The sequence below is a fragment of the Cyrtonyx montezumae genome, unplaced genomic scaffold (genome assembly GCF_038088225.1).
Source record: "Cyrtonyx montezumae isolate F1298 unplaced genomic scaffold, pur_monq_1.0 scaffold_14, whole genome shotgun sequence".
NCBI classification, from domain to species: domain Eukaryota; kingdom Metazoa; phylum Chordata; class Aves; order Galliformes; family Odontophoridae; genus Cyrtonyx; species Cyrtonyx montezumae.
Genome location: NW_027071870.1, coordinates 12,283,788 through 12,298,114, shown reverse-complemented (window position 1 = coordinate 12,298,114; position 14,327 = coordinate 12,283,788). Strand labels below are relative to the sequence as shown.

Here is a 14,327-nt window from a genome sequence, read left to right as displayed (position 1 = left end):
GCTTTAGAAGATAAGAAAAACAAGCAAACAAACAAACAGCTCCACAGAAAATTTTGCATTAGGAAAAATATTTTCCATCATAATCATACTCAACTTTATCCATGACAAATTGAAACTCACAGTTTCAACATAACATGACCTTCTACTACTAAGTCTGACAAAATAGTAATTAATTTGGCTTCTTTTAACCCTAATACAATGACTGTGAAAGCCTCTTTTTCGGAGTGAGGGGAATTATTTATTAAGTATATATTGCATGCATTCTAATAAAGAGTTTAGAGGTAACTACAATAGTAAATACAGTAATAAGTTCAGTAACCTACCATCTGTTTGGGATTTACTGAGAAATATCGTACTGGCTCGTGGATGGTCTGATGGGTTGAACTCCATGTTCAAATCTGGAAAGAAACAAACAAAAAATAGCATGTTAAGCATTTAAGATTATCCAGCAGTATACACAGATTTTCTTTTTAATAAGACCAAGTTTATACACTTAAGCAGTTATTGTAAAATAAAATCAATTTTGAAGATCTTTTTTGGTTTTTTTTAAGCCCTTCCTCACACAAGTAGCTGTTTTGGCATGCAAATGGTTTTCATCAACACAGCTCTGGATTAGTCTTTGGTTCTAAGGGCTGTTTTGCTTTCTGATAAAAACAGATAAAGGAGCTTAAGAAGTCCATACATATAACAAGACAGGAATTATCCATTTTCTATTAGTTTCCTCCCCCATTCCCTGAAGCCACTACTAAGCAGAGGAACACAACTTGTTATACATACTTATTGAAGAATGAAGTATTCTAAAGTAAACATTCAGCCCTCCATAGATAAATAAGTTTCCATATTTAGATGTGATTAAATAAGCAGTTGTTGAAGCTGAAGGTAAACAAGTTACTTGCAGGCCAGACTCGTTTAAATGATCAAGAATACAAAAGTTGAACACTTTCTGATACTTCACATGAATGTAATTCTTCCTGGGATGGAAAAGTTATCAAAAACATTTACTGAGGATTTGAATCTATTGTAGCATTTGTGAATTTCCAGAAACAAAAAAATCCCTATTGAGTTTAAAATCCCTTCAATTTCCTTGTTCCCAAATTCCATGCTACTTTTAATTCCTTGAAACTCCTTATGTCTGCATCTACTTGAAAGTATGCTACTAAAAAGTGCACATGACTTTTTATCATTTTTCTTGCTCTCCGCACTTGACTACTACAATGTTAGCTCTCCTATATTCTCTTGATCTCTAGATAAACACTCCCTTCCACCTGATAGAGGCTTGTATGCAACACTACATATAAGCTTTGATAAGTTTGTCTTTGACTAACTCAGGCTTTCTGAATTTCTTGCTCCTCTCCATCTCTGAAAACTCAGAACCAATAATTAACCCTCAGGTCTTACAAAAATAGCAACAAAGGAAATATTTTTGCCCAAGGACCAAGTTCTCCCGCCTGCAACTTTCTCTCTTCCTTCACCATCCATCACCATGCTTCATTTTTTATTCCCCTTCTATTTACAAATTTACCCCGGCACTCGGGGCCGTGCTCACTGCCCTGTGCAGCCCGTCCATGCCCACCGCCCTCTGGTGCAGAACTTTCCCCTGACACAGCTCCATGCCATTCCCTTGGGCCCTGTCACTGTCACAGAGAGCAGAGCTCAGCATTGCCCCTCTGCTCCCCGTGAGGAGATGTAGGTCACCATGAGGGCTCTGCTCTGGGCTGAGCACACCCAGGGCCCTCAGCTGCCTCCTGGATGTCTTCTGCTTTAGACCCTTCATCACCTTTTATCTCTGCCCTGTTGAGCAGCCTGACATGCTGCTGGCATGGAGACCACTTTTGGGACAAATAACAGACCTCCTACTCAGTAGGAAGAAATCAGGAATACAAACGAACAACTCTTCAGTTAAAAAGGAGTCTTATTACTATTATCCAAGCCACAAAGGAAAAATGCAATAAAATTTCCAGAGAAAGTCATTTTGATTATCTGAGAAAGTACAATTCCTAGCCTAGAGGAGATTTTAGGTAGGTCACCTTACCACTGCAAGTTCTGATTAGAAAGGACTGTCAAATAGAATGAACATTTTCTTATTACTTTCTGCATCTTATTCAGACTCAGAGAAGAAGAAAAAATACCCTGTGTGATAGACAGTGCAAGTGAAGGCTGCTGTTCATTTCAGGGAAGTTTTTTCCATTAAGCTGAACTTGAGATGTAAATCATTAAGTAAAGAGTCATCTGTATATATCGGCATAATATCAGTATTTTAATTAGCAAAATACATTGCCATTTATTGTCCTCTTCATTTTCATCAAACAGCACAATACATTAGCATAAACAGAAAGTGCCTTAAAAAACAAAAAACACCGCAGACAGGTTTTCTGCAAAATCTTTTAAAGTACAGCAAGGCAATTTCAGCTAACAAAGCGGGACTGATAAAATGCAACTGAACTCAACTGTCAAAACACTGTCCCCAAAGCGACAAGCATTCCTTTCCTTCATGCCTAGAAAATTGTCTGCTTGGGGAGTAATAACAGCCTGGTAACAGGCTTACAGTCTGCTTGCGGGGCTGAAAAGAAAGGAAACCAACTGCCACATCTTGCAGTCAAGTCCTAACTATTTCAGATTCCTGTGTTGTAAAAGACTATTATGTGGAAGAAGTGGAACAATGGAGGACTTGAAGTCTTTCTAAAAAACATAAGCTGTTTTCCGGCAGGAGTTGAAAGGCTAGCAAGATACAAACTCAGCAGCTGCAAAGGCCAGACCATGGATTTGGAAGTGGCCTGTGTGAAGCAGCTGCCTGGGCTGCTTCCCACCCCACCTGCCCCAGACTAAATGGTCTAAACCCCTCAAAGTACACGTCCTCTTCTGTCCACGCTGCTTCTGCCATGCTCTCCCTCCAGTCAGCAGCCAAATGTGTCCTGTTTGTTTCTTTTTTTCACACTGTCATCACCAAAATGAGAAGTGAATGACATGGGTAGGTGAGCAGCGAAGCCTGCCAGGGCGGGTCACCCAACTCAAGGTGACCATAAGAAGACAAGAACTGCTAAGAGTCCCCACTCCCTGGGAGAAATAGCACAGCACTTACTCCCAGGTTTCTGCAGGCAGAAGAAAGCAGGCTGTGTGGTGTGTACCTGCAACCTCATCGCTCCCTGTTCCTCCCAGTAGAGCATGAGGTAAATCCAGGCACTCTACAGGCACTGATAGGACCACAACACTCCAAGCCACTGCAGCTGCCATATGGGGAAATTAAAATGAATACAGTTTCACAGAGCAGAAGAAAGATTTCAGTTTCTAGAGACCGAAATTTAGTGCACAGTTTGGAAATAAATGCCCTTTTCAATCTCGGAACAAATTCTTACATGTCTGCAATCAAAAATAAGGCTGTAAGAGAAAGATATCAAATGTTACACATTAATCTTAAGTTACTAGCTCCTCGCCTAAGGGTGTCAACCATCAAGGTTACCTCCATCCTACAGTCATACTGCTTTAGTGATACCAATTGTACTTCCTAGCATCTGAAAATTAAAACAGTCAGAATATGAATGCTTTATCCATTTTGTAATGGGACAGCTAATGTTAAAAAGAGATGTAAACTCACACAGGCAATATTCAGTTGTTAGAGAGGGAAGTGAAAGCCAGAATTTCAATTACTGAAATGTGTACAAAAATTTTATCCATTACCAGCAGTCTGCTTTATGACTCATCATACCCTTGCAAAGGACGGATTAAAAGTGGCTATTTTACTAGCAGTTACCCTGCATTCCAAATTGTATTCAGAAAAAAAAGGCACTGTCTCAAAGATAGTCCAAATCCAAAATCTTTCACTATTCATTTTCTTTCCAGGGAATACTGGTCTGTGATTAACAGACAAACTGCATAGTTACAGATCCTTTGGGTTCCGAGTTTCTGTGAGGCCTTACTACATTAAAAAATGAAATAACAAGTAACAATTGACACAACAATTTATAGAGCAATGCAGTGTCTTAAAATAATTTATTGTTATAATAGTTACCATTAATAATAAATACAAAGAATAATAAATTATTAATATTTATTATTTTAAAGTGATATCTAAGTACAGACATATGATATGAAAGTAGTGTAACATTGGCAAAGACCTTACCACTGATAACATCTATTCCTGAAACTTGCTTGAAGTAAAGCTAATTAAATCTGGAAAAATGTTAGTAATAAAAACACACTCTTTTCCCTTTAAACACCTGTTCAGTATACTGAAGTCACTGAAGATCACAATAACAAATTAACTGCATGCTTGGAACATTCCTGAAGCCTACTCAATTTTGCCTTCAGGGCACACCTCATCACTTTGTTCCAGTTACACTAAATGCAACAAATAAAATAAATAATAAAAAAAACCCTAAATCCACAAATAAAACAACAACTCCTGACTACCACTGAAGTAAAATAAGATAGTCCCTACTCTCATGCAAAACATAAATCCCTTTTACAGTATCATTTATAGTTCAGAACTCTCATCCAAGATTCCTGAAACTTTATGACTAGTCAAGCCTGGAGCATTATTCCACCTAACAATAATAGAGACTTCTAAAGTACACTATGCAGTGAAATGTTAAATAGATGGGAAATATATTCCGAGATTCTTCAAAGTTCAAAGGTCAATCTGGATTTTTTTAAATTTATTCTTACAGCTCTAAAGGACAATTAAGTTATGCAAAATACAGTTCCCATGCAGCAAACACCTGAACAGTGGGATGTGCCATGAAATTTCAGGTTTTTTGTGTTTTCAGGATCATAAACCAAAGATGAATGTCTATATATACACATATGCATACAGATGTACACATGCATGTATCCTTATCTACAACTGAAATTAAGATGTCTGCATATACACATATCTCTCTGAAGATACATGCTTATTTTATATATATATTAAAATGTCATTTACATGAAAATGTATACAAAATGTCTTAATGATATATATATACACATATATATATATATATTTAAGTAATGCCTAATTTTGGTGCACTTCAGCAAAGAGATCACATGCCTAAAAGCAATTTGTACAATATTTGAGTATTTGGGCAAGACAAAAGTTACAAATAAATGCAAATAAACTTAAGATTGCATTATCTTCCTCATTTAGTATCATGCCAAAATAATAAATTCTTGCTTTCTGATTTACCACATCAAATAAGTTCACAGTCTCTCCAAGAATAAAAGGTAGATTTTGACTATAACTCAATCTGAAGTTTGAGAGAATCACAAGAAGACTGCAATGAGATTCTCACTGGGCACTGTGAGAAACTTTGTCCCTGAAGCCACAGTAGCTGCATTCAAATATGGCCATAAAAAGAAGTGAACTGTAAAACAGTTCAGTTTTAGAATTGGACTAAAGCCCAGCCAAGATTTTTTATCTATACACAAGGTCTTAAAAAGCATTACTGAAACAACAAATACTGGATACAGCTTCAGTTTGCACATTTCAAAAGGATAAGGAAAAAATTCAGATGAGTGTAGAAAACAGCTTCAAGAATGACTGGTAGAAAATGTCTTAAAATAAAATCTTCACAGAGTTCAAGCTGTTGAGCTGATGAAAGAGGAAATCCAGGAATTTTCTGCAGCTCACAAGTACCTTCACAGGGGGAGAAGAGTAAACACTGGAAATTCTCTCCAATCCAGCACACAACAGAAGAAAAGCAGTGGAAAATGAATCAGAAAGACCTTAATTATGAATTTGGAAGAAAAAAGATTAATTAGGCACTGTAGCTTCACACCTAACAAACTCAACATATGTTGATGCTTTCCCTTTGTAGGACATTACTTCCAACATACATCTTTAGGCTCTAGCCTTGCATATGTACTTAGGCTTATTTAAGAATAGCTAGATGCAAGTTTCTCAACTATGATTTGTGTACATGCTGGTCAGACCAGATGATCCCAGGGGTCTCCAGCTTAAGTTAATCTTAAATGAAATGAGTGGTTAAATTACTAAGCACAAGATCTCAGCAAACATCAGAAAGCTTTCTAAAACTGCAGTTCTTACTTAGAAAGATTTACGTTTTAAGACTTGTTGTTAGAATACATTATACAAGTTAAAAAACAGAAAAGAATGGGATGACATTGTTTGTGGTAAAATTTTAGCAGAAAAATAACTTTTTATTCTTTTATTTTTCCAGCTCGGGAGTGCTCTGAGGTAGAAAAAGGCACTAGGAGAGGAGGAAGGATGGGTAGTGTAGCAACTAACCTCTGAGTAACACGCATCAAAGCTTCTGCTGTTACACAAACAGGAAAAACCAACACTGTTGCTGTATTGTAATAGTGCTTGTGGGCTGCTGGAACAGAGAGCAGGCCTGAAAATGTGTTTATTCTATCAGAAAAAGGTTATTTCCTTTCTTTTAAGCAATGAAAGTCAGGTATGTTTATACTGCCAACATTCTGATGCTAATGCAATGATGATCTAATATCTAAACTGAGCAAAACATTTGTTTTATACTTCAGTAGTTCTGAAAAAATCTGCAGAAATTACTTTCCTCCTTCTCTTTAAGATGGGGAGGTTATCAATGTCAACACACAAACACCGCTGCAGTTAAAGGAAAGACAATGTCACATTTTAATTTCAATCTACATTTCTTCTCCCAAGAACATTTGTTTGTTCATTAATTAAAGAAACTTCAGGTAAAGAAAAGAGCAGACCTGCCAGGGGCCAGAGAGGAACCTGCAGCTGAGCTGGGCCTACACAAATGAGTCAGCCTCCTTACCAGCTTTTCTACACAGACAACCTGACATTACAGATCAACTCCCTGGTCCAGCCACTGGTGGAAGGCAAAAAAGACACCGTAAAATGTTTATCAAGAACTTAAAGGACAACAGTGAGAGCAATGTTTGAATGAGCCCCACAAGTTTCAAGACAGCAAAGGGACTCTGGTGGTCTGCTCCCTTCTGTAACAGCCATTAGCCATTCAGATGTACAGTAATGCAAACGCCCCTTAAACAACCACAGCAAATAAAAAATAATTCCTTTAGAAGCAGGGAAGAGCTAAGTAAGTACCTCAGCTAAGAGGATTTCCCTCATCTGTCTCCTGTCAAATGAAGCAAAGAAACCCTAGAGATTAAAAAACAAGAGAAAGAAAGGAAACAACTCTAGAATTTAACTTCTTATGATTACTGGGCATTTTCATGGACACTTTTTGTTTTACAACATCATGATTTATGTTAAGGAGCCAGGACACATTTGGAAAACCACATAACTAAGCTAGTTCTAAAGCTTCCTTCCACTTGAGACTTCTGCGCGTTAATGTGGGGTATAGCTCTCAAACACTGAATGCACCAAGCACTGTGAATAAAATAACACGGGACACTTTCTGCTCACAAGTTTTCACAGCTTTTAAGGCAAAACAGGACTGCACTCTCTGATTTCACTGGGTACTAACAATAGCTGCATGAGCTTTTACACTAAAGCTTCAAAGATGTGAGGTCCACTACATAGAAGTTTCAGCTTATGTCACTCTAACATAATATGACTGCAGCAAAAACAGTCTGGCAAGACTTAGCAGGACACTTTTAGACTACTTTACACCTACTGTAAGCAGCTGAGCTACCTTTAAAGAAAATGCCTCTTCACTGTTGAATTCTTGTGAGAAAGAATGTTAATGATGACATCCCAGTACTCTGCCACAATGATTATGAGAAGAAAAGAAAGTTGAAAACTGGAAAGCTCTCAGGAGACAATTGGCTGGAAGAGTGAACTCCTTCTGATTTGGCTAGATTGCTGGAAAAACTTGGATATAATCTTTGCTACCCTGGAGACAGGATTCTCTGCCTATCACTCCCAGGAAACAACAGGCACATTTTTCAGCAAGTCCCAGTGACACCGTTACTCTGTTCCAGGTACTCCTATGATCTCAGACTTTGAGGGAAACACAGCTAGTTCTTAAACAAAAGGGGTGCCCTGTGGCAAATAATACTTGTTTCTGTATAGTTTCTCCTGACCAGTCAGTCAAGTTATGGCATAGAACGGTTCTCATGGACACAGCTGCACTTATTTTGTGTTCTAAAAGGAAAATCACATATATAAGTTTTGATAAAAAAAGGCCAAGGAAGGTTTTTTATCAAATAGTTTTAGTGTTGTATTATTTTTCAGCATTTGTGTTTCCTTTTGATACAGTCTCTCCCAACCAGATAATTCTCAAGAGCATGTTGCATCATCAGACAGTGGTGCATTTCTTTGTTAATGTCTCCTTACGTTTAGAATAGAAAAGATGCCAACTTTTACTGATGTAAGCTGCATATGCTCTCACTTCTGACTTTCCCATTTTGTGACAATACTGCTTTTTGGCATTTGTGAAGACAGCGTTCAAGTTCATCAATTCTACATCCCCTTTGAAAAACATTCCTGCATTAAATTCCACAGAACCCGCTACATGCGGCCGTATCAGGAGGTATCCCATTAAAAGCACACGCTGGTGTCTCTCCACACTGTGTAGACCCTTATGTAACATGGCAGACCATCACAACCTCTACTGCTCTGCCATGTGTTTCGGGTGGGTTTTATTGACACCCTAACTACTGCCTGCTTTTGTCAGTGTCACTCATGCACCATCTGAGGCCTGAGGCACACACAGCAACAAAATGAACCAAACTGCTGTCCTATTAACCTTAAACTGAAATCAATGCATTCATCTAATGCCCCAGTGACACTCAGCATTACAAATGATTTTTCCCTGATCTATTTTTTACATCATAAATACACCACATTAAAAAGGATTTGTTCTGTTCAATATATTAGATCCACATGTAGACCGGTCAAAATGTACACGGTTGTGAAAGTTTTCTTCTTAAAAAATATTATTTATAATAATAATTAAAAATATTTTTTCTCCTCTTAAATATTTCAGAAAAATTACATTATGGTACACTCTTACTAAAGAAAAGGTAATTATTTAAAATGATACATGGAAACCATTAACAGATATAAACACAGTATCATTACATATGTGAACAAACGACACCAGCTGCTGCCATATCAAATTATCTTACTTGCAGTTTCAAAATATTCAAGCAGTACTGCCATGTTCTCCACCAAAAAAAGATCAAGCCATGAATACCACAGGTAAGGATGACTATGATTTCAGCCAACTTCTCCATAAATTTAACACTGATTTTAGAAGGGAATTATTTGTCCCAGTCAAAAACACACGACCAGTCAGCAGAAGCATTGGGTTAATTTGTAGTAAAGTGAACCAATTTTACAAGAGGATACAGATACAGTACAGGAACAGAAAAGAGCATTATCACTATCATCACCACCGTCCTACAGTTGAGCTGGCACTGTAAGCTTTAATCTTAGATTCATTTGCAGCTTCGCATCAAGGTGTATTTGTTCCACCATTCCTAAAAGCATTCCTACTGCTATTAACAGTGTTAAGAAATGGAATGACTTTGAGGATGTGTTATATTCTACAAATTAGGCCCTAAGATTTTGAGCAGTATCTCAACTCTTCAAATGGAAAAAAACAATTCCGTAACAGTGATGCAATTTCTGCAGAGTCCTTACAGTTGATCAGCAGTACTGAGAGATCTTACCCTTCCTCATTCCCATACAGAAACAATTTTAATAAATTACCAGAGAGAATGCCATCTCTTCAGGACATCTTCTTTCATTTTGGCTTGCTATTGAGCTGTGATCTGAAGTTAAAGACTTTATCAAACAGCAGACAAGTAATCAGTGAAATATGAACAGAAAGAATCTACTCTGGTTCCTCAGAAAATTTAGTGCAAGTGTATTATAAAGCACTTGTAAGGTTATGTCTGTGATTTCAAGGGCAGCAGCAGCTTTTTTAATATGCAAAAAACGTAATTTGCAATCTTTTCTGAGAAACACCACAGGATGCTTGATAAACTACAATAGTAGGCTTTCAATTTTTCCCCTGAAGATTTATATTCACATGGCAACCAAATTACCCTGCTACCAAGACACAGCATTATCATTCGTACTACATGCAGTTTTACCACTTAAAACTGAAAAGCAACTGGCACTGAATTAAGAATCTCTCATCACTGAAATTCTATGTTTGTGGATGTATACAAATACCTATGAACACATACAGCTGTAACAGTAAGCTTTGGTGCAGTCCCTCAGCCCAAGAAGCTCAGCCTCCCTAAAGCCTTATGGCAAAACAGCTCACCCAAAACATATCTAACTTGAGATGCAGACAAGTAATTGTTGCCTGAACTCAAGCCACTTACAGCTTGTCAAAACTAAAGATCTCCAACCTCCAGATATGTCTCCTGTCCACTAAAAAAAAATGTTAATCTGACTCACATCCGCCTCCAGTAATACCTGGCAAAGAAAAAGGAGCAAGAAGATGGAGAAAGATGTGTTAAACTTTGACCAAATAAAAAGCAGATCTTTAATTAAAATCTTTTTAATTGATACTTGTTTTCAGAAGAGTCAGCACAGGATCATTAACTGCTGATCTTGGATAAGCAACCTATGACAACTCAGTATATTGTACGACTGTCAGTTCAGGAAAAAAACAGTATACTGATATTGTATTATTTGCTGTGAATTTATATTTATATAAATTTAAATTTATTTGCTGTCGTTCATCTGCACTTTGATTTACCTTATTACTCTGATATACAAATAGCTCTAGAAGTTTCATATATTTACTTTTAAACATAAATAATACAGAAATGTTTTGTACTTATCCCAAGGATCTACTTATTCCCCAAATTATATCGGCTTAATGCCTAGGATATTGGTTCTTGAGCAATAATTAGTTTCAGGTCTGGTATCTTGCAACTCAGTAACTCTAAACAGGAGCTCTGGGCAAGTGAAAGAAAGGATAAAGGCATCTTCCTGTTCGTTTTTCTCCTAGACACATGGATACAGGCACTGCATACAATATTCAAGTCTCAAAGCTGACCTGATTAGCTTCAAACCAGATAGCCAGAAGGACAGAAGAGCACAGTGACCTCAGGAACACAACCTTATCCAATCTTAATACCTTACTAGATACCTTAATTAGATCCTTAAGTCACAGCTATTCATCTAGTCACTTTACAGTCAGTAAAGCATTCATTTGTGGAAATGCATCTTTCTACTGGCTATTTGTCAAATTTAAAAACAAAAGACTGTGATAGAATGGATGGGTCAAAGTCTGAGCATGGTGACTCTTTCCTATTGACTGTATAACTGAACCACTGGTGACAAACTCAGTCTAAAACTAAAATTCAGTCACCTGAAGTAAAACCGAAAGAATCTTCTCTCAGTTACAAAATTTCTGCCGACAATGTCACACAGGATAGGCTGTAGCCTATCTGGACTCCTTCTTAGGAAAACTTGTGAAGCTATTAGCCTCAGACCAAATCCAGGATCTAGAGTATTAAGAGGCATTTTGACTTGAACTTTGTAGGTCCTTTCAACTGATCTATTTAATTTGAAGCCTCATCATCAAACAACTTGGTCTCTGATATTTCTCAGGTATGTCAGGAATGGAATATTTAAGACTCCCTATATACTTCCTGACACATTTATCAATAAAAGAAATGGGAACTAATTCAAAATACACATAAAATAAAGTGCTTCACAAACGTGACCACAGATTGTTATAGCCTGCTTCTAATAACTCACATCCGCACTTATTTTTAAGCAATAGCTTATTTCGAATGTTGGGAATTGTTCTATATACCAAGTCTACTAGAAAGATGTATGCAAATGTCAGGCTCCATGTAATGTAACAGTTTTGAACTAACATTATACATTAATGTCTGGCAAAGAAATATTAATTTAATTCACTGAGCTTATTATTTTTGAGCAATCTTTTGCCTCACGTATCTCAATAATTTCAAATGTTCGTTGCATATATCCACATAAGCACAGATCAGACTGTGTTCACCTCTCTGGTAGATACACAGAAATAACAACTGTCATTTGCTACCACTAACAGTTAACACTGCCTCATGTAATCTACAAGACTGCCTTCAGAGTTGCTACGACAAAAGAAAATACAAAAAAAAAAAACAACAAAAAAAAACCCCAGACAATATGTTAAAGCAGAAAAGATAATTCCTAATGCAGCATACTAATCAGAACGATTTCATATAGTCTCTTCCGAGACAATCTACTGAGGGAATCTACTGACAGGGAAGAACACACACATCATTAACAACATGTACTCCTATCAGGAATGCTTTTAGTCATGCCACAGACTAAAAGTTTAAGCAAGACGTGAAACTTTCTGTTCTGAAGGTCTGATTCGACAATAAAAATTAAATACAGTGAGTCATTCTACTCAGGACAGTAGTTCATCATTTCAAATCTGGTCAGAAGTTTTTCCACTGAAGCAGGCCAGACAGCTGACATCACAGAGAGGTTTAACAGGCAAGTGAGGTGCACAGAGAAAGTGGCTACCCCATCATGCTCTGACTTGAAAGGAAGGGAAGACGAAATAGTCACCTTTCAACAGCTGAGGACAGTTTGTTGCTTTTCAGTACATTTAAAAACATGAAATGAACATGGTTAAGACGTCTGCTGTGCTGTGCTCTATCATTTGCAGACTGACAAGCACCAGCTATGAAAAATGTAGTAATTACCAGTCAATACATTAGCAGACAAACGCAAAACACTGGTGCACGCAGAAACATAATTCTAACTTCTCCCATCAGCTCCAGTGAGAAACAGGACTGCAGGCCAGCCAGAACTTATTAGGTCTAACCTACACTGCTCCTGCATACACTGAAGTCCTGTTACGCTATAATCTGATACCAGAAGAATAAACAGCTTAAACTGAACCAAATAGGTCCTTTGTCTCTGAGAGCTACTGAAGCATTTGGGTTAACTGAACCTAAAGCAGGGAATTAACTAGACCAGCATGTAGTTCCTTAAGGAGGAAAGCTGTCACAGCCCAGTAGTTTACTATTAACCAACTTTTCTCCACTGCTACAGTGTCAACTTTTCAGTATCAGATTTATTGTAGCACACGGACTTTAATCCTCAGAGAGCACCAACCAGACACGCATTTGGTGGCTGATGTTCTGGAAAGGAAATAGAGGTATTACATGCCTTGTGCATGTACTACAGGAACTGAAATACAATGGATCAGAAGTGAAGCAAATTTTCAGTAAAGGGGTAATTATTCATTTGCTTTGACTGTGCTACAACTCTTGTTAACATTCAGGTCAGTGGATTGCAATGTCATCGTTTCTCCAGTCAGAATAATGCTCATTTCCCTTTTAATACTATGTACACAGCACATTGGCTAAGGATTTGGACTAATGCAGGAAGAACTGATCTTTAACCTTCTTTCTCTTACCAGTATATATCTAGATCAAAGGAACATCTTAAAAAAAAAAAAACAACAACAAAAAGACAACAACAAAGATTTTTAATTTAGATTTATCAAACTAGAGTTATCTTTTGATTAGAGAAAAACAGGGACTTCAGGTTTTGGAGTTTATAATATGAGTTGTTCTCCTTTCCATGCCTCTTTCAAAATGTACAGGGATTTGTAGGCCCTTGCTAACTGTGAAAAAACAAGATGGATTTCAGTTTTCAACTGGACTGCTTTGCTTACTATGGTTGCTATATTTTGCACCGTCCAGATGCTTCAGATATGTGAAATCATTACACTAAACACAAAACACAGAAATTGGAAGAGAAAGAGACAAGCAAGGCAGTAAAAGCACAGGGGGAAAAAAAGCTGCAACAGATAATAAAAGAGCATTTAAAATGCAAAACTCTACTCAAAAACATGTGGGGGGAGAACAAAACAAGGGATGGCATAGCAACAGCTAATGGGCTATTATCTAAGGGCTTTTGTTAACACTTTTGACTGATATTTTTAAAACACGTTATTCAACGCATAATTTGTAACACATTTATATAGCAAAGTGAAGTTTCAGAACAAGTTTGGCAGTAAGGAGGGTCTGATCCTGCCTCCACAGAAGTGCCTACACTACGCTACCTGACACACCAAAAGCACATCATTGCTCAGTGAGAGTCTGAGAAACCTTTCACATTTCACTAAATGCAAACCAAAACTGCCACTGCTTTTTAGGCACCCTAAGATCTTGCTGAAATTATTTTCTGTGAATATTTTTCAAATACCACCAAAAGAGAACATAGTTTTTGGATGCGCAGAAGCATTCAAGATGTACTGTAATTTTTAAGTTGTGGCCGCTGCCAGCAGAGAAAGATCACAAAAGACAAAGAGCAAAACCAAACAACAAAAATTCAAAATGTGGCATTCAAATGTTCCCTTACTGCATTACATTTCTTCAAAAATGTGAGAGGATAAAATATTGTATTATATTTTGCAGCTGGCCCCTGACCACATGCAAAAGGA

At 37.3% G+C, this 14,327-nt stretch overlaps 1 protein-coding gene across 5 annotated transcripts in view; it reads right to left on the bottom strand.

Annotated features, from left to right (window-relative positions):
* CCNY (cyclin Y) overlaps positions 1–14,327 on the bottom strand; it is a 122,675-nt gene that overhangs the window by 55,971 nt on the left and 52,377 nt on the right. For all 5 annotated transcript variants that reach the window (XM_065731491.1, XM_065731488.1, XM_065731492.1 and 2 more), the window contains one exon: positions 324–398. In XM_065731491.1, coding sequence (XP_065587563.1) covers positions 324–398 — 75 coding nt within the window. Of the gene's footprint in view, positions 1–323; positions 399–14,327 lie in introns of those variants that run through there.